We start from the raw sequence: 21,784 nt of genomic DNA, 5'->3' as shown, positions 1-21,784 counted from the left end.
ATTATTATTTTTAGAACAACGCAGATTAAGGGACGATGAATATCCTCTTGAAGTCCGTGTAGCTCTTGGACCTCATGAAAATGTTGCTCGTCTATTTCTCGTCGACAAATTATCGACACCTGAAATAAGTTCGGATGTCGCGCAATTTTTAAATCTTTCATTAGCTGAGTGTCAGGGAATTTTGCAACGATATCATTACGAAGAAGAGAAACAGATTTTGTTATTAAAAGAAAAGTTGGTTGACAAGTTTATCATTGAGTCGATTAATTTACTTTGACACAATCAGGTTACTTACTGTATTTTATTTTTGTTATTTAAAGGTACAAGGAAATGCGGCGGAGAATCAAACAACGAATGGAAGAACTGAAAGTCCGGTTATAGGTGAGAAATGAGATTAAATTTTCTTTTTATAGAACTTTTCATTAAATAGTTTGTTTTTTTCCAATTACTAGTATTCTCAATCAAGATAGTCTATCATTTTTATTTTAAGCACATCAAGTGCTAACATGAATAGCTCTTTCGAATAGGATTATTTTTATTATTCTATAGTTACTTTTTAAATCAATATATTACCTGAAGTGAGTTTACATTCAGAAAAAATATAATGAATTCGATGGCAATAAATAATTGAACATCGACGTGTGCTACATATCGATTGTTTATCTTTCGAGTTAAAAAGGCTGGAAAATTCAAATTAATTTTTTAATTAATCAAAAATACATAGGGTTAAGCATGCTTTTACTAACGTAATTTTTTAAATATTTACATTATTGAGCTTTATTTTATGGAGTTAGGCATTATAATTAAATCGCACAAGTAAATTTTAAATTCGACGAGTTTATGATAATGATTTTTATATATATGGTAGCTGAATATAATTGAAAGTAGTAATTAAGTTCTTATATAAATACTTCGTATTCTAATCAATTAATAATATTTTTGAGTCATCATTTAATATATTTTAAAAATCTTTATTGGAAAAAAAAATTAATCAAAAGCATTCTGCTTTTATACTCAGTTCAGTATAAAAAAAAAAATAATGATAGTCATAATAGAGAATCATAGACTAATGATTTTATAACTGCAATAGAAATAGTAAATAATTTATCATTCCTCAAATTTCAATATTTATACCAATGATGCATTAGTTTGCATTTTTATTTTTTTCTAATGAAATTTTTACAATTTCTTCCAATGAAAAAAGAATTATTACGTTATATCTCTAATTAAAACGAAAATTTTATGTTATGATTGACTTTTCATAAAATTTTAATATTTCACTGACTAAACTAAGAAATAAAATAGTTGACATTATTATATTTTACATATTTTTGCTAAACTTGAGTTTAATAAAAATATACTAAAATAATCACTGATAACACTGTTGAAAAATTAGAGTATTATCAATTAAATAATTTCTAGTTTAATAACTATTCATTTAAATAATATATTGACAATATTTTACCTCCTATTTGAAAGGATAATATAATTTCTTCCAATTGGAGTGTTGAGAATTTGTTAAAAAAAGTAATAAAACGACTAACTTTTGAAGTTTATATTTATCTTACATTAATTAAGAAAATTAAAGTAGTAAAATACATACCTAGTTTTCATTAGCTTGGTTAAAAGGAAGGACAAAGTTGAACTGCCAGTAATGTCTGATACAGTGATAAAAAAAATAGTTTAAAATGACTAATTAGATGAAAGTTGATCTAAAGAAATTAAATCAAAGGAAAAATATTTTTAACCATGATATTAATAATTATCTATTAAATAAATAAATATCTCTGCTGTGGTACACGAATATTAGATAAAAGAAATAAAAATGAACTATAGTTTATAATTTTTAATATATAAAAATGTAATGCTGAATTGTAAGGAGTAAATTATAATACTATAAATAAAAAAATTAACACTGTTTACTCTTTATAATGAAATAAAAATTCGTTTTTTATTTTCCCATGGGTGAATTTTTAAGTGTTACCCGTGTGAATGAAAGAGTAAATGAGTTAATTGTGAGGTGAAAAGTTGCTTGAAAGAGAAAAATTCCAATCCTTTTCTCCTTCATTTTTTATTTTTTTATTTTAAAGCTTAGATATTTTCAGATACTCTACAGGATGATTTAGGGTAATTGTAAGGTGACATTAGTTGCTTACGTTTTTTTTTTTTTTTTTTTTTTTTAAATTAAAATGATTAATATATAAATTTTACGAATAATAGTAACAGCATTAATGCTATCATTAATAATAAATAATAGACAGTTTATGCATTTGGACAGAATGTATTTTATTTATCTTGTTGAATAAGTAGATTAAAATGTTTTTTTTTTTTTTTTTTATGAGTAGTACGAATAATTATCATCATCGTCGTCATAATCATAATAATAATTATACGGGTTGATAGGATAAAGAATTTTTCTCATTACTTACATCCAACAACACCGTGGAGCTTAGTCGCTTAATTTTAATTATTTTCATGACATCGACATAAGTTTAATATTATGAAATCAAATGTAACAATTTATTTTTTATAATTTGCTACGATTCTCTTTTCAATTATTAACAGTGTAGTATCTAATAATACACTTGTGAGTTATATAAATTATTTTCGGCGTTAATAGAATATTTATTTATTTATAATAATGTTAAAAATGATTGAGTATAATTTAATACTTATATCGTCATGTTGCGAAACTGCTCCTTTTTTTTTTTTGTGTGTAATCAATATCTGCGCTTATCCATACGAATTTACACTTTTTTTTTTTTTTTTTTTTTTTTTTAAAATCCCCAAAGCAATAACAATATTACATATGCTTTGAGAACTAACTACATTGTTTCCATAATAAAAACAAGTGTGCTTTGGTTAAATTTTTTAAAATAATTGATCATTATTAATATAGTTATATTCGTTTGTTATTTTAAAATCATTCAAATATTAGTTATGGCTTTTAAATTTGTCAATTGGATTTAAAAATAAAACAGAGAAAATTTAACTAGTGAGCTGTACTGGGGATAGCTTGGTGACGATGTTGCGAACTCGATTATCACAATCTGGCAAAATATAAGCCTTACAAAAAATACAATACGTGTTCGCCACATTATCGATAACCAGTGGTGTGTATTGCTCATTAAAATTGCCTGGATGCACGTCTGCGATTATTTTTTATTTATTATTCTAGCAATATTTTATTTTTACTTTAGTTGCGTGTTTATATCATCTTTTCAATTATCCTCTCGTGATTAACATTCTTCTTCGGCTAAATAAATTATTTCAATTTAAATAATTAATATTATTGTACAGATAATTCATAATTCGTTTTCAATTTTTACACATATATGCTATAGTTTATTAAATATTAGGACACTTCTATTCATGCGTAACAAAGTTCTTTTTTCAGGACTTCTTTTTACGTATCAATAGTCACTCCTTGAATATTAAATTAATGTAAATAATATCTGACAGGACGAGTAGAATTTAAATTTAATTATATATCTTGAAGTAATTTTAATAGTACCGTTTATTATTTATCAAATATTTAGTATAAGTTAATTGTCAATACTTTTTTTCCGATTGTTATCAGTATTCACTTAAATTGAAATTTATTATTTATCAAATTAATTTTTTACTATTTTGTTTTTGAACTCCCATTAAATAATTGATAATTACTGTTCAATAATTAATATTGACAATTGTAACATGTTATGGAACTGACTTGCGTGATTACCACTAAATAATCGATCAAAATTACAACCTAGCATTAATGTATTTTATACTTATTGCAGAGCCATTCCCTAGTTAATTGAGAAAAAAAATTTATTTCTGTATAAAAAATTATGCAATAACTATTCGTAATATTTTTTACCTACAATCGGAAAAAGTTTTTAGCAATCAAAATTTAGATTACAAAAAAAAAAAAAAAATAATTTTGCATATTCAAGTAAAAATTCATTAAATAAATTTATTTTAATCTAGACTTGAATGTAAGTGCTGAAATATAATAATGAATTATTCAATCCCGATTTGCTATCAATTAAATTTTTAAATATTGAAATATTGTATTAAAATTTGAATAATTAAGATCGATTTAACTATAAATAAATGATAGTGCCTCAGAATTTAAATTAATGAGTAATAACAAGTAAAAAGTGATGAAAAAAAAATATCGTTAATTACAATTATCCTAATTAAAGAAAGGCAACTAAAAATACATACACATACACATTCTCGTCTAAAATTCGATGTGTTCGTCCTCAACAATAACAATTGAATATGAATTAGAAAAATAACATTATATTGTAGACAACAACTGGTTATATCGTGTATATTATAGTGTAGCGGTATTTTAATATTTATATTTATTGTGTATATATAATATATATATTTATATTTTGTTTTCAATCATCATCGTTATCATTATTTTATTTATATATTTATAATTCATGTATATAATTTATATCATAATAATTTTATTTCATTATATTAATTTACACACACCATTGGCGCGAGGTGTATTTTTTTTTTGCTTTTCACTTATCAGATGTATTTATTTTTTATTTTTATTTATCGGTCAATTATTACTTTAGTCGATTAAATATACATAAAACTATAAGAGCAATCGGATCGGATTTAAAATGACATTTTGTACCAATATTTAAATTGAAAGAGCAAGTTCTGTAATAATACATATTATAATATTTAGGTATCATTGTTTTATTCTTGTATTACTTTCATCTAAAAACTGCACATTGTTGTTGTTATTATCATCATCATTATTAAATACTTATTTGTGTAAACTATAAAACGAAGGACGAATGATAATTAGATTATGAATTTACCTTCGTCACCTCGCGTCATTGGACGAATTGCGGACAGAATTGTGACGGTGTATGACTTTATTAGTTCATTTCATTTATTTTTGTTCTTAAAACTTAACTGTGCTCACTTATTAATTTAAATACATGGATAGCTAAACATATGCTATGAAAAAATTTTATGTCACTTGTACAACAGACATTAATTATCAATTATTATTAATGTTATTATTCTATTCATATATTTATATGTATAGTTACTATAATTACAATTATAATAATAATAATAATAATCATTATTATTATCATTAATATGGTAATAATTTATAAATAATATTTATAATACAGTTAGATTGCTCATTGTCAATTCATCAATTATCACATTTAGTATAAGTTAAAAAATATTTCTAACATTTATTATGTTTTTATAATGCATGAGCATTTTGCGATTTGCGAAACCGACTTTTTTTTTACATTATTTTTTCCTTTTTTTCCTTTTTTTGTGACATTTTTAATTTTTTTACCGCATTACGCACTTTGCTAATGCATTTTTTATTCATGTTACATCACTTATTACTAATTAGTTGTGCCATATATGAATCATAATAATAATAATAATAATAATAATAATAATAATAATAATAATATATTTTTACAAAGGTACGATGAAAAAGATTATAGGACGTCGTAAATAATTTTTTTATTTTAATATAATTGCAAAATTTTCTAATCTAACATACTCTTTTTTTATATACTTCACAAATAATTAAAAAAAATAACGCATTGATGCATTAAAAAATGTATTTACATTTGAATGAAAGCAATGTTAATTTTTTCAAACAAAAAATTTATTTGCAATTATATTTACTATAAAAATTCATTGCACATTAATTCTAAACGGATAAACTTGACGATACATGTATTTAAATTTAATTAGCTATATAATGATTAGGTTTAACATTAAGGACGCGAGAATAATTGAAAAAAGGTTTTACATTAGTTCGGAATATTTTTTTTTTAAGACAACTACCGCTAGATCAATACTAATTTATTAATATGGACTGCAATGGTTTATCTAAAAATTTAATTATCTATTTTTTTAAATATTATCTAAAAAGTCGCTCTCATCGCACCGAGCTGACTACTGATGAAGACCGAGGATTGAGTAAATTGTTATTGCACAAAATTAATCTCGGACTACTTTTGTCATTAGCTGTTTTGTTCATTACTATTAATGATGTTGTAAATATTGGTTGCTTTAACATTTTATTTACCAGGGACTTAGCGAGTGTAATTAATCAGTTTTAAATAATACAATAATTGGCACCTTATTTGCTTGACACTAAATTTTCTGCTGTTATCAGTTAATAAATCTTTACATTCCATACAATCATAATAATAATAATAACAATAATAAAAATAAATAAAGGAAGCGCTTGAGAGTAAACTAGCATAATATATTATTTTATTTCTTTGTTTATAGAGGTAATATTTTTTGTACGTATTTTTCACATATTAATTATCAGCAGTTTATTAAAACCGATCATATATTTAAAATATATCCATAAAATTCTTAAAAAAAAAATCAGATATAATTATTAATTTGAATGTTTATTAATAATTCAAAAGACACAATTTTAATAATTTCTCAAGTTTTAATTTTTAAAATCGCCAATAAAATTTATTACTCGAAAATAAATCAAGCCAATTTCCAATAAATAATTCCTTTAAAACTCTAAATTGTCAATTAAAATTAAAATTAATTAATTATATCTGACAATTTTTTTTTTATCTTCGTGTTTGTAAAATTCGCACGGTCCCTTTCAGTCGAGAGCATTTAATCACGAGTCCTTCAAATCTTTCTACCTAATTACTTTTTGTTTAATTAGCTATATCCTCGGAACATCGATAAACGATTTAAAAACGTTGTATATTGGCCTATCTATTTTATTTATTTATTTTTTTTTTTTCACAATATTCAATACACAAATGTATAGATATAATGTTTGTAAACTCATTAATTATCATAATATATTATAATTATTAATTAATTAAGTTAAATATCCACGATTATTATATTAAATAATTAATTAATAATATTTCTTACACGTATATCACATCTGATCGTTCAGTCAATATAGGAAGACCCTTGCCTCCGCCACGCGCGACCTGCTTACATATTATAAATCATTCTTTTCTAAATCGTTTCTTCCTTCTATGTACTTTACTTTTTTTTACTACATCCTCCAATCGCGTAGATGCCCATGAGCCTTTATACTTTTGTCGCTCATAAATGACTTAACTTCACTTTGCTAAAATGTAAAATGTAACTCGACAACTTACTAGAGCCTACAAGATTTTTTTTTTTTTTTTGGTAAAAATTTCAAATAATCGAATATTCATACAATACATTTAATATAATAAATACTCGAATAGTATAAATATAGGAACATTTATAATAATATATATCTTTAATATATATATTGTTATATTTATTATATTATGTATTCTCGCGTTTATTAGATTTTTAAATATACATGTATATGTACACATTTAAATTGTATATTATTTATTGTGGGATATTAGTTAGTGTTGGATAGCTGTAAATAATATTCGTGGTTTTGAATTATTTTAACTCCGTAGCGCCTGGATTATTTACGAGCTGTTTTATTCATTTATTATTATTATTAATTATTGTATCATTAATTTTATTGTGAGCATATAACTGCTGTTTGTTGTAATTATCGTTATTTTATTAATGTTATTAATATTACTTTAAATGTAATGTAATTTTATAATTTTTGTCGTTGTACGGCACTTCGTTGGTTTTGAAATTTAATTCGTTTATTCAAATATTTATTAATTATTTTTATTTATTCATTGTCGATTGGTTATTATTCTGTTATTTTATATCAGTCAACAATAGTCCTTTTCTACATGAATTATGTAGAATGCGATACATGAATTCGATGCTTCCAATTCATTGTCCATGAAGGAGTAATTATTATTGAAAATTTCAGTAAATTCCATTGAATTATTCCAAGCCGATTGCATTTAAATCATTTTTTAAATATTCAACAATGGCAGCAAATATTTTCAATATGTAGTAATTTTTTTATTGATATAAATCAAATGACCCATGACAACATAAAACGATGTGAAATATCGAAATTCCAGGCGCTATGGATTTTTTCTGGCACATTTAATGAGAGCTGCGAATTGTTTAATAAAATTTCATTGATTATTTCTCTCATGCATAAATGTTTAAAATTCCATGCATAACCCATCGCCAACGACAGTACAATTCTATATATTATGAGTAATATATTAATTAATCTTAGCAATAATAATTAATTATTAATTACACCTTAAATAATTGGCCAATTGAAACGTTTACAGCCGGTCTTTAATTTGGAGGGAAACATAACTTACGTTATACTCGGTTCTTACACGATTTCTTTGGTTTTAATTTTTTCACACATAATTATACGTCTATATTATTATACAATCAGGATAAATATACACATATATTTATGAGTGTGAATATTTGTCTTATTGATTAATAATTGAATAATTATTCTTCAATCGTTTTAGCATGACCGAGATGATCATAACGTTTGTTACTTTTCGTTGGCATAAGATTCGGCTTGATAACGATCAGGCCTGAATAGGTAATTAGCACCTTCAATCAACTTTGTTCACCGGTTATTTTAATATAATTAATTTTAAGATATGAGACAAATAATTCATCAGACATAATTTAAATATAATATAATAATAATCCTTATAGGTCCTTAATAATTATACTCCACAATTTTTCACAGAAATTATTATCCGTGATTTTATTTTATTTAGTTTTTGTTTTGACACATTTTTAAAATAATAATCATAATATTATATTTTACTATTATATGTTTGTTTATTTAATTTATTTGTTATAAATATTATTTGTTTTTTTAATTAATAATAATGCTTAATTTATTAAACACTTTGGCACTTGAACAAAACGAGACGGACATAGCTGAGGTTATTATATTTAATTATATGTGGACTAGTTTTACTTTTAAAATGATCTTTATTAACACTTTTCTGCATGATTGTACATTACTTTCGTCTGATTACTTCATTGATTGTATTATTACACAAGTGTCGATAAAAACTACACTCAAAACGAAAAAAAAAAAAATATTTTTTATTTAAAAATACTTCGACTATTTCCTCTCGTTTTTAATTATTTATTATTTGTTATTCATTTAGTTGTCAATAAATATTTGTGCGTAATTGACAAAAATATATATGTAAATTACTGAATTAAATAATTGCTGTTGACTTATAATTATAATTACAATAAATTCATTAAAACGCAGTAATAAAATATAAATATTTTTATAATTAAAAATCCAACAATTAAATATTGATGAATCGATTGCCTCACATCTACAATTAATTTATTTCCGGTGAATTAATAATTATAATGTATGGACAGAGTTAATGGACAAATTAAAGCCGTTTAAATGAGCTTGTACATACAGAAATTACATTTATTATTTACACAAAATCATTTATTATTTTAAACGATTCGTTTCTCAGTTTTACAACTTTTATTTCTTTCGTTTTATTTCTTTTACGTGGCTTTAATAAAAAAAATTCTGTTATTAATTTTTTTTTCATCCAGTTATTTCATAATTTTGAATTACTTTTAATCAAATAAAAATTTTTTATTGAAAAATAATCAATAGAAATAGAAAATGAAAAATAATAATTGCTAGCCACGTTAAAGAATTTTTAAATTCAAAGGCACCGGCACGCTCTCTCTGGAAGGACGCGTCGGATCAATTAATTTAATTTTTTTATCATTATTTCGTTACATATTATATATTTTTAAAATCCTTATTATTATTTGGCTGTACCTTTATTTAAATATTAACTCGTTTATTTTATTTATTTAAACCTATTCAACCCGAGCGTCCATCCGTTCCATGCACACGTCGTCGCATCTGTTGTTGGCCGCGACTTTTTTAATTTTTTTTTTTTAGAACCGCATATATTTTAAAAACGCATTGCTTCGCGTTTGAACGACCTCGTTATTAATGGAATTTGCGTGAGAAAATTATCGCTCACTATTATTGGCATAACGCATCACTAAGTTGTTATCTAAATAATAATAATAATATTTTATCATATCATACTAGATTAGTTTCTTTTATCATTCAGTTTAATTCATTATTCATTATTAAATATTAATTATTACAAATATACGTTATATATCACTCGTAGTAATAACGAATAAAGTTCGCAATGGAACGCAAAAACGAGAGACGGTTTATCATATAATTATTTATTAATATATTATTTTGTTAGCATTATTGAGAACTCGTATCCTTTCCCGCGCATTCTTTGGTATTTCGATCCCTATCACAAATTTTTTTCTCACTAGTCATATATACTTATTATCCCTCTAATATACTTGTCATACGCGTCTACATTTTCATTTTTTTCTTGTCTCTATTTCTTTACAACATATTAACTCGTTAATTAAATCATCAAACTTACTAAGTAATTTATTTAAATGTCCTTATGAAAAATTACTAGCGATCTTTATTTTCTTTAATAGCCCGTTTTCTTTGGTAATTGACACGTCGTAGTGGGTCAGTGGCTGGATATTTAAGGATGGCATTAGAGTTTTCAAATATCATCTATACTCTTGCTTTATTCTCTGACACTTGTTAAAAAATTAATTTTTGTTAATAAAATAGCACCATTGATTTATCAATTCCCAGTGCTGAAAACTTAAATTCATTAAAACCGTTGCTGCACTTTGTAAGATAAAACTTCAAAAATATAACCATTTTCCAACACTAGGAATTTAAAAATTTATCGTAAAAAAAACTAAATAAATATATATTTATTTATCTTCAAACATAATAATATTATTATGAAATTAAAAACTAAAAAACTATTGAGCACCAATATATGTATATTGATAAACTTATGTGAGGAAGCTCATATAATATAAATATATATTTATCTTTCCAACCAAAAAATTAAACTAAAATCGGTTACTTTCTAACAAAACAAAACGTCTAGCGTTGATGAATGTGCGTAGTAAGATGCTTGGATAGATAATCAGCCCGTGCAAAACATTTGCCGCACATTTCGCAATGATAAGGTCGTTCACCCGTATGTATACGCAGATGTCGCGTAAGATCGCTTTTACCCCCAAAAGCCCTGCCGCAAAAGAGACAAACAAAGGGTCGTTCACCCGTGTGTTTACGAACGTGTAGCTTTAAATTTTCTTTAGAGCGCACACACTTGCCGCAAAACGGACACGCGAACCGTCTTTCGCGTTTGTCTGAATCATGATTTCGTACAATTTCAGCGATAACTCGCTCGGTGGTTGACTCATGCCGATCTCGGTCGTCGTCCTGGGACGTCTGATGAACATTATTTTCATCAGAGGCGTCAACTTCGATTCCTCTTCCGCGAGTGGTGATTCCAGTAGCAATCGAGGCTGTGTCTGCTGGATCTTGTCCCTGGACACTTGCTGTTTCAGATGAGGCTTCTTCTTTAGCGCTAACACTGTCCCGATTGCTGTCTAAATTATCACGCGGTTCATCGCGGTCGTCCATGGAACTCGCGACATCACTTCCCGTTTCGTGCTGAACTGGTTCTCCGGTACTCGATACCTGGTCGCTTCTCTCGGCCGCAGCAGTCGATGTTATTGAAGATATACCGCCTCGGTGGTGTTCCGGCACGCGCTGAAGTCGCTCCAGAGCGTGATTCAACCTGTGTTTCTTAAAAGATTTAAGATACCTGAATTGCATGCCGCAAACGTCGCACGTGAAAAGTTTGTCAGCGGGCAGTCGCGCTCGGTGGTTTTGCTCCCGGTGTTTAACGTATGCCGAACGGTAGCGGTAGCGTTGTCCACATTGCTCGCAGGTGAAGGGCTTGTCGTCATTTGGCTGGCCGGCGTGCTGAAGCAATGCGTGACGCTCGAGCAGCCAAGCTGATGGAAAAGTTGCCAGGCAAACTCCGCATCGACGGGCTAAAGAAGCTAATCCTGCGGCAAATCCACCCGGCCCGTGGGGTAAAAGAGGACTCAGACTGCCACTGGAACTACGTTCCACCAATGCGCCCCAGCCACCTGCCTCCAGACCTAGGGCCAATGACATCTGCCAACAGGTGAATTTTAGAGATCAATAACTTTTTTTTTAGTTTCTACATTGTTATTATCTTGTATAGTCTGATTTTTTTTTTTAAGGTGAGGATTTATTAGAGTAGAATTTCGTGTGCAATGAGAGTGAGGAAAAAAACATCATGAGTCATGGTCATGAATATTAAGGTTGATTAATTCTATGTGCTAATACTCACCGAATTAGGTTGCTGATTTATTTTCATTAGTTGTGACAAAGGTGAAAATTTTTTTAAATAAAATAGATTTTTTTTTACATACTTCAAAAAAATATTCAGTAAATTTTTAAAGCGATGATTGTTATTTAAAATTGACAAGGTTCTAAAAATAACAATAGTAATTGATAATAATTGATAATGTTTGTAATGCGTAAAAAAATTAGTAATAACATAAACAGTTTGCAGGTTTTATTTCACAAATTGATAATTTACAACTATGATATGCATTAATTCATCTAGTAAGAAATGAAAAACATAAGTTATTATACATTAAATTAAAATATGTGATTTATTATTTTGCTCACAGATAATAATAATCATGATGGTTCAATGATTTTTGAGGACATAGTTCAGTGGGTCCGGTGGATAAATATACAAAGTTTTTGCAGGATTTTAATTTTTATAAAATGATTAATTTAATCAAACAACTGCAATTAACCTTTCTGGTCCAATGTCACTGGTACATATCAATATATAATAATAACTTGGTTTTTTTATTTTATTTACCACTTGACTTTTGCTAACTTTGTCCTCAATATCATAGACAAACATTGTTTATTTATTAAAATTAGATTGCGAGTTCGGTGTATGGGTGGCAAATAGTACTTTGGGACGAGTAATTGTTGATTTACTTTTGTCTTATTCATTTCTCTCCCTTCTCGCTTGTTGTCTTTTCCCCTTGTTTTATTATTTTTTTAATTATTGTTCTCTTGGAGCTACAAAACGTGAGTAATTTTGAATTGTCTACACCAGTATATTTGATGTTTGTGAATTTATTCGTGAGTGCATGATCAATTTTAACAAATAAATTTAAATCGACGTCTATTCAAGCCAGAGTTGTAACAAAAATTATTACTTATTTGGTTAACTTTTTACTTTTCTCATAACCTTATTTTGAAGCATTTTCTTCTACATAAAATGTTATTAATAGATTTATTTTTATTTAAGATTTATTCAAAGTGCATAATACAAAAACGGATATTTGTCAAACAGATATCGTTGTCTCCTCACTTTTCAAAACCTGACATTCAATCATTTTTTTTTATTAAAATTTTTAGTATCTTCGGAAGCATTGAATCAGGAACAAAAATTACCAATTTTTTACATCTGATTATTCAATAAAAAAAAAAAAAAAAACTGATATTAATTTTTTTTAGTTATATTTCAAAAATTAAAAAATGAACAAAGAACGATATCCATTTTATCTAAAATAACTCTATTATTCAAAAAATAAAAATAACGGATTATAATAGATTATTTTTATTTCAATTTGAGGATGACGTGCTTGGGTATTGTATCAACATTTTTATGATATTGTATAAGTAGATAAATAGCGAGGATATTGTCCCGACATATTAGTAGTATTATTATTGTTATTTTATTGTATTATTTATTGGATGAAAGAGTATAAACGGCATTTTATTATCTGAAACGCAAATCTAAAATATAATCTGGTTGGCACAAAACGAAATTAGTTATAAGGTAGGTTAATTGTTGTGCACGGGGGCGTCTAGCCGGCCCGTGATTATCATCTGACGTATGAAAAATATTCCGTTGTTTAATAACATTTAAAAAAGTTATTGCATCTGGGTGTACCTATGTCGTATAGGTATACATATTTTCTTTTATTATTTTTTCAACTTCTTTTATTATAATATTGTACAAATATTTGTTGTAAGTCGGTACAAATGTTACTGTAGAAAAACATAACAATTTGTAGGTTTTCACATTTATATATCGGTACGGAAAAGCTTAACCTGTTAAATTTATTTTATTATTATTGTTATTTATTATTATTATTATTATTATTATTTTTATATGATATAATTTATTTATTTAGTTAATTTTTTTTCTTCAGTAACTACGGTGTGAGCTTCGATTCTATTGGGGGCGCGGGTTATTTTTTTCATTTAACTTTATTTATTATTACTTTTTATTCTTATAACTCGAACACACTAGTCGTCCCAACGCGTAAGCTTACATTTCAAATAAACAAACCTACAAAACATAAATATTTATTGTGTCCTCAGTTTTTATCGCAAGTAAACACAAATAAAAATATTTTTTATTGATTATAAATCAATCAAAATTATTTTCGATTAAATTTAAAAATTAAAAATTTTTATTTCAATAATGTATTTGTTTTTTTTTTTTAACAAATTGGTATTTTTCTATACGAAGCTCAAAAAATTTATTCTTGGTAAAAAAATTGATTACAGTTCAGTTTTAACATAAGACACACTTAAAATTTATTTAAATATCAGTATTCCCCCTTAAAAAGTTAATTCTATATTATATCATACTATTCTTAGCAAGCCCACGATAAGTAAATTAAAAAAAAAAAAAAAATATTATAGGAAAAAAAATGAATGATAAAATAAAAGTAAGTTAAAAAGTACCCCAGAAATTTGTTCCAGTTTAATCTTCTCGTCTTAACTATTATATACGCGGATACTCGTCCTAGTTTTATATTTTATAGGGTTATCCTCGTGGGCGTGTGACAAGAGGGATGATCGGATTATCCAGTAAGGGTTTATCCGTCCGATAAAACTGCATAGCACTTTTTTATTATTTCTCCTCGACCTAAGAAGAGCGTATTCGATAAGAGTGTATACTAATACCATAGAGTTGAGTTGAGTATAGTATTGTGTATGAGAAAATGATGAGGATGACTCGGTCACGTGTTGCAGTAGTGCAGTGTAAGATAGAGTGCTGGGTTGAGGGTTGAGTATATATCGTACGTGGGTGGAGAAATGTTGAGTTGTCCATGTAATGGGCACATAAAAAGGGTCGGGTTCTCTTTACTCGTGAAACGTTTTAAGCCGTTGTGCAACCCTCTTCCGGATATGCCACGCGTTACGTCACCCGGTGACCCGATCCACAAACACGAGGAACGCACAACTAGGGTAGTAGTAGCTTACGACAGTGGTCGACCCTCTGGTGGTAGGAGAAACCCGTAGGCGTGTGCGAAAGAAAGGAGCCATAGGCGTAGGTTTTATTTTCCGTTATTATACTCCTGATTTAATGTTTGCACCGGGTGCTTTACTTAACTAGTTCTGTACTGCGCTGGGCTTATGTCATATCAGTAGACCAGATACTGAGGATAGACCAGAACAGAAAACGGAACTAAATAGAAATAAAGGGGTATAATTACGCGGGTGAGGAAAACGGATCGATGCTCGGGGGGATGATGAGCTATAGCATCGCGGAGACTACAAATATTTTTCTACGCACAACTTATCGACCCGGGGGTTGTTACAAAAAAAGTTGTTTAGAGCTGCATCTGCTCCAGACATACCGTCTTGAAATATTCATGGCTTCGGATTTATACGGGAGCCTTTTAAATTGCAGCCTATTATTTTATTTTTATTCCTTTTTTATCGAGATATGATGAAGGGTATAAGGTATAAGGGGTAGTAGTTTTAAAATAATAGAGATACTATTATTTATAAAATACATAGTTACTGCCGAGTCGGGTTCGTGAATTCAAGTGGATCGAGTACGCCAGTAGGCAGACTAGTAGAATAAAATTAGTAGAGAACAGCCGCGACAGTTGAAATAGTAATAAGAAGAAAGAGTTGTAAGTAGATAAAGACCAGTATCATATTACATCAGACACGGAAAGGTCAAGTAGTTACAGACGTTATTCATCGGGGCATAAGTAGATGAATAGCATTTTAATCAGACACGGAGAGAAATCTACTTGTGGATGATAATTTAATAAATGTTTTTGATGAGACAGATAAAGATAAGTATGCGGACTTAAGTAACAATCGTGTACTAAATAATAGAGAATAAATGTAAAGATACCTGGTAAATAAAAAGTGTTGGTGTAAGTGTAAGTGTAAGTGTAAGTGTAAGTGTAAGTGAGTAGTAGAGAAGATGTAGAGTAGACTATATAAGCATAGGCGTAGGCAATGTGGTAGGCGCGTAGGCGGTACTATAACCCCCAAGATATGCAGGTAGGCGTGTCTTGGGGCGGTGCCAGGTGAATACACCCCTGACCTTACCGCGTGTCGCCGAATTGATATCAGTACGTCGTTAGGTCAGCCACAGCTTTATGACGCACATGTGTAAGTGCCCCTCGGGTGCATGTAGGAGTCTGACGCTCTCGTGGGTGGGAAAAGTGACAGGACCGTTACGATGTCTACTTATTTATTTATTTATACGGGTTTTAGTTTTGTTGGAGGATAGAGTTTTTTAGTGACATCGGTATGGACGCGTGCCGATATTACGTGCTAACTTATTTCTGATGGTAACAAATTCATGGCCCGCTTTACCGCATTGGAGGTGGATATAGTATGCATGTAATATATATATATTTTTTAGAGTGAGGAGAGGTGGTGTAGGTGGCAGTTGGTAGTGTTAGTGGGGCGTCGCGACGCGGGGTTGTTTGTCCTTGGTGGGAGAAACGTGCTGCAGCATCAGATAACACCCTACAAGTCACTGCTACTTTACAAATTCACTTCACGTTTAATTTGGGTGCATTTTTTTTATTTTAATAGGATTTTATGCCGATCATCGGAAAATTTAGACAAACAAGCTCTAATTAATCATTTTTAGCGATAAAATTTTTTTTGGTTTACTTCACGACATTAACTGAGTGGTAGTGTGAGACTCGTTACTTGTTTAAAATTGTTTATTTTTCTTAAACAAATGGGACATTGTCCGGGTGGTTTTTATTATTTTAATATCAAACTTTGATAATGGTAGAAAAGCGTATAATGATAATGATAACTAGCTGAAAATTACTCCAGCGTTTTTGCTCTTTTTTTTTATTGTTTTTTTTTTATTTTATATTTGCGAGGCATTTGTGGCTAGAATGACATCCGCGCTTTTTTGTTTTTATCACTCCGCGGTACGACTGGATGTTTTTTTTTTCTTTTACTTTTTTTTTTATCAATAAGGCGGTGAGCGATTTTTTACTCAAAATATTATGTATTTTTTAAATTCTCTCGTTTATTTATTGTGCGTTTAATTATCTATACTCAACAAACTTTTATAACAATAATAATTTAAAAAGTACCAAGTTAGGAGAAGCCAATTGAGTAATACCAACTTTTGTCTAGCTGTGAACAAACATTAAAAGAAAAATTCGAATCGCGAGTAGTTAGTTATCAAGTGATGGTTTAATGCCATGATTGTGCGGATTGACAATTTTTTTTTTTTTTTTTTTAATTATTTCAATCCGGTTTTAGTTTTTTAAATTGGTATAAAACGCGCGGAGCTTTTATCTCAGAATAAATAATACATCTTATCGTGCCCAATGTACAAACAATATTCTAGCTAAATATTTATCAACGTTAATCATTTTTTTTATTTTTCCTCTTTTCTTTGTTTTCATTGCACTATTCCTGCCTAATGTTTTATTTTTTTTTCTTTAATTATTATAATAATTATTTAATTACACTTAGATCATTATATCAATAATTATTAGTTACGTGTCATCTGTGATAATATTATACCTACGCCATATTTTATATATATTTTTTTCACAATAATAAATTCTCATAGCTTAAAAACTCATATAGGTAATTGTGGTGAGATTGACTCCTATTCACATATTCAACTATATTAATATGCTGGTGTATATTAATATTTTAAAGATAATAATGATAATAATAATAATAAAAATCGCAATAATTATAATTTTTTATCACTATTCCATTACTTAATAAGTAATAATTTATAGAACTATATATTTTATATGGTAATAAAAATAATTAAAAATGAAAATGAAAAAGTAAAATAATAATAATAATTCCTATGTGTTTTTTCTTAAAGTATTTACAGTGTTCGATTACTCTATCACTCGTATAGTACATCGGTTTCATTAATTTAATTATTAATTATTTATATTCAATAATTATTATATTTATTATACTGTGTTTAAGTACTAGACTATTAAAATACTAGTATAAATATCTCTTGACATATAATATATATATATATATATATATATATATATATATATATATATATATATATATATATATATTTTTTTTTTTTTCTGTATTTATTTATTTATTTATTTATATATAAATGTAAAGTTTAGGATATAAAAAATAAAAATGGAGAGCTAGAAATAAACAATAAATTGCTTTAAAACGATATTACAGTTGGTTTGATTTCGAGCTTTCCATTAAAATTTTTTATTTAAATTTAAATTTACTCTTCAATTTTAAATCTTTACTTTTATTGCTATTGGATTCATTGCATGGTAGGTTCTTTTGCGTAAACTGATATTTTACCTACATATTTTATTTATTTTTTTTATATCTGCCCTGCAATCTAGTGAAATTGAAGGGAACGTTCAATGATCAATTGTTTTAAATAATTATTTAGTATAGCGATTAACTGTCACTGATTTTATAATGTTTAAAAATAATTTTTTGGTATATTTAAAAAATTTAATATTGATGACTGATTATTAATATTGTTATAAAAAAATAGATTAAACATTTTTTTTTATTTTTATTTTATTTCTTTATTTATTAACAGTCGAGTCTCGTTATGAGTCCTATTGGTGTCTCTCTCATATTAACGTGAGTCTGATTAAAAAAGAAAATAAATAGGACTCAAAACAAGACTCGACTGTATTTTATTTCATTTTTTTTGTTTTTCAAATTTTTCCCTTCAACAAGCAGTCGATTGCACGTGATCAACATCATTTAAACGTCTATTACCAATGCATATAATTTATATTTGTTTACACATATGACAACTATTTTTTTTATCACTTATAATTTTTTATTCACATATTTCAACAAATAAAAAACAATACTTAGTTGATAGTAGTAATAATAATAATAATAATAATAATAATAATAATAATAATAATAATAATAATAATAATAATAATAATAATAATAATAATAATAATAATAATAATAATAATAATAATAATAATAATAATAATAATAATAATAATAATAATAATAATAATAATAATAATAATAATAATAATAATAATAATAATAATAATAATAATAATAATAATAATAATAATAATAATAATAATAATAATAATAATAATAATAATAATAATAATAATAATAATAATAATAATAATAATAATAATAATAATAATAATAATAATAATAGTATACGTATATGTGAGTTAATAAATGCACAGACATAAATTTGTCGACGATTAAAGCCGCATAAAATAATTAGCTGCTTGGTATAACCTTAATTAAATTGCGTACCAAGGCATAGCGTTGAAAACACAAGTAAAGTCAAAGACAAAAATGAAAAAAAGGATGCGCTCGTTCGTAAGCCTGAAGGCTCATCGTAGTTTTAGTTGTAGTCGTATGAATACGTTCGTCATTGTCCCCAAGTATTTTAGAAGTACGCGCCTTGTCTAGCCTAAGAGACGTTCCGTTTCGCTTCATAATTACCCGCAGTCGTAACGGGTTGACTCATATACTTGTATTTTATTAGTGAGAGCTTGTTTTCTATCGTCTTATTTTATGTAAGATCATGCCAGACTAAATAAATTTCACTAATTATTTCCGAACGTTCTTGCAATTTTTTTGTATTAAATGCTTCAATAGTTTGTCTCTTTATTTATTAACGAATTTAATAAAATAAAATTAGTTACGGATAAAACCTGAATATTTCATCCCCAAAATACTATCATTGAAATAATAATAAACTATGCCATTTATTGTTTTATAATCCTTATTAATTACTAATTATTATTAATAATCTATTTAGATGTTTACGTTTACTTAACTTTATGATCAGTCGAGTGCGCCAGCTACTTACGAAACTCGGTGCACGATCTCGTGGGAACTCGCGATCATGGGGGCGTTCGGCGGAAATTTAATTTTTATTTGTTTATTTGTCCCTTTTTATTCTGTTAATTTTTACGCTCATCAGTCTGTACGTGTAGGGCTTTTTCCACTCGTGCATGGAAAACTCATTCGCTCTTTGCTCGACGAGGCGCTGAATTATTTCAACATTTTTTCCATCCCAATTAATTTTTTTTAAAACTTCTGGCGTTAAAAACTTTCGCAATTTATTTTAAATTATTTAACTACTGTAAACAATTTTGGTACTTGTTTTTTTGTCTTGTGAATTTAACTACGCATGATAAATAAGTTAATTATCAACTTAATTAACAGTTAGATTTATCTTTTTGTTAGACAAAAAAATTAGTAAATAAATAAATAAATAAATGTTAGTTGAATTATTTTTAAAGGAATGATTATGATATAATTTAAAATCTAAAATAATTTGAATAATTTTGTACACAATTGTTATTTAACTCGGTTTAGTTTTGTTAAAAATTAATTTAATTATAAACTATGTCAGATAGACAAAGTCGTGTTAGTTACGCAATTAGTTTACTTGAAGTGATAAACAGTTGAGACCACAGGATTACGACAAACGAGGTAGCGCAATCAGCGAAAAGAGAATTGGTTCACTAAAGTACAGGAGGGAGTTGAAGGAGAGTATTAGATTTGACAAGCACTTCTTGAATACTTGACTATATACTTGCTTCTACTCTGTATTTATCTATACATATATACGCATGATATAGACCAAGATACATATATGTATATATATATATATATATATATATATATATATATATATATATATATATATTTAAATCGATACTTTTAACAGTTTATCAAGACGCACAGTAGTATATAATCTTTATACCAAGTTAAGTGGTTAATCGTCGGATAAATAACAAGAAATTTTCTTTTCAAATTGTTCGCAAGAATTTTAAGTACAAGATAAAAAGAAACATAAACTCTGAAGGAATTTATTTAAAATAAGTAAAGAAAGGAAAAAAAAAATATCTGAAATGATAAAAAATAAAAATAAACAATAAATAAGGTTTGTTAAATAAGTATTTGTATTTCAATTAATTAATCAATAATAGTAATAATAGTTAAAATAATATAATAATGTCTGTAATTAATAGTACGAATAACTATATGATGAATTAATTTCTACGATTATTATTTTAATTAAACAAGATTATGATAAAATTTATATTTTATCAATATTTATATATATTTATTTATTTATAACGAAGTGAAACAAAGCACCGTCATCACATCAAGGTCACTTATATTGCAAGTTAAGGAACTTTAGTTTGAAAATATATATTATCATTACTATATTAAGATAATTTTTTTTACTGAAAAAAATTCATTTATAAAACACTAGTTTTTATGTTGAAATTAAATTAAAAAAAAAAAAAAAATTACCCTTACATAAATCTGGATATATATTTATAATTACTATACAAATATAATGCAAATTCGGTTAAATATTCAGCGTTGAAATTTTGAGAAAAAAACTAAAATAAATAAAACACTGATTAGAAATGAACGATTGAATAATTTAACCGATAAGTATGCGAGCTGCAAGTATACTTTAATACTGTAACACTGACGGGACTATGTAATATTATTTATTTAATCGTATCTATACTTATTGTTATTTATTCCACGAATACTCGATGGTCCCAAACTATTGAAATCACGTTAATTATTATTTTCTCGGATAAAAAATTTATCAATCAATTTTTAAATTATTCT

General features: G+C 26.8%; 2 protein-coding genes across 13 annotated transcripts in view; one reads left to right on the top strand and one right to left on the bottom strand.

Moving 5' to 3' along the window:
* The window catches only part of Rassf (Ras association family member), a 203,694-nt gene that overhangs the window by 2,276 nt on the left and 179,634 nt on the right, over positions 1-21,784 (top strand). For 4 of the 6 annotated variants that reach the window (XR_012479702.1, XR_012479701.1, XR_012479703.1 and 1 more), the window contains exons 5-6: positions 15-234; positions 321-381. Coding sequence is in view for 2 of the 6 variants with exons in the window: in XM_074246962.1 (XP_074103063.1) it covers positions 15-234; positions 321-381 (281 nt within the window). In the remaining 4 variants the exon portion in view is untranslated. Of the gene's footprint in view, positions 1-14; positions 235-320; positions 3,313-21,784 lie in introns of those variants that run through there. The other 2 variants (XM_074246962.1, XM_074246961.1) reach the window with 2 other exon arrangements.
* The window catches only part of Mamo (zinc finger protein 628-like), a 34,261-nt gene continuing 21,803 nt past the window's right edge, over positions 9,327-21,784 (bottom strand). For all 7 annotated transcript variants that reach the window (XM_074246949.1, XM_074246956.1, XM_074246952.1 and 4 more), the window contains exon 4: positions 9,327-11,983. In XM_074246949.1, the coding sequence (XP_074103050.1) occupies positions 10,895-11,983 (1,089 nt within the window). In that variant the 3' untranslated portion in view covers positions 9,327-10,894. The remainder of the gene's footprint in view (positions 11,984-21,784) is intronic.

This window comes from Cotesia typhae, unplaced genomic scaffold, assembly GCF_013202065.1.
Source record: "Cotesia typhae breed Kobodo isofemale line unplaced genomic scaffold, CoteBio_Ctyphae contig_48, whole genome shotgun sequence".
In the NCBI taxonomy this organism is placed as follows: domain Eukaryota; kingdom Metazoa; phylum Arthropoda; class Insecta; order Hymenoptera; family Braconidae; genus Cotesia; species Cotesia typhae.
This window is presented reverse-complemented; position numbering and strand designations above follow the sequence as displayed.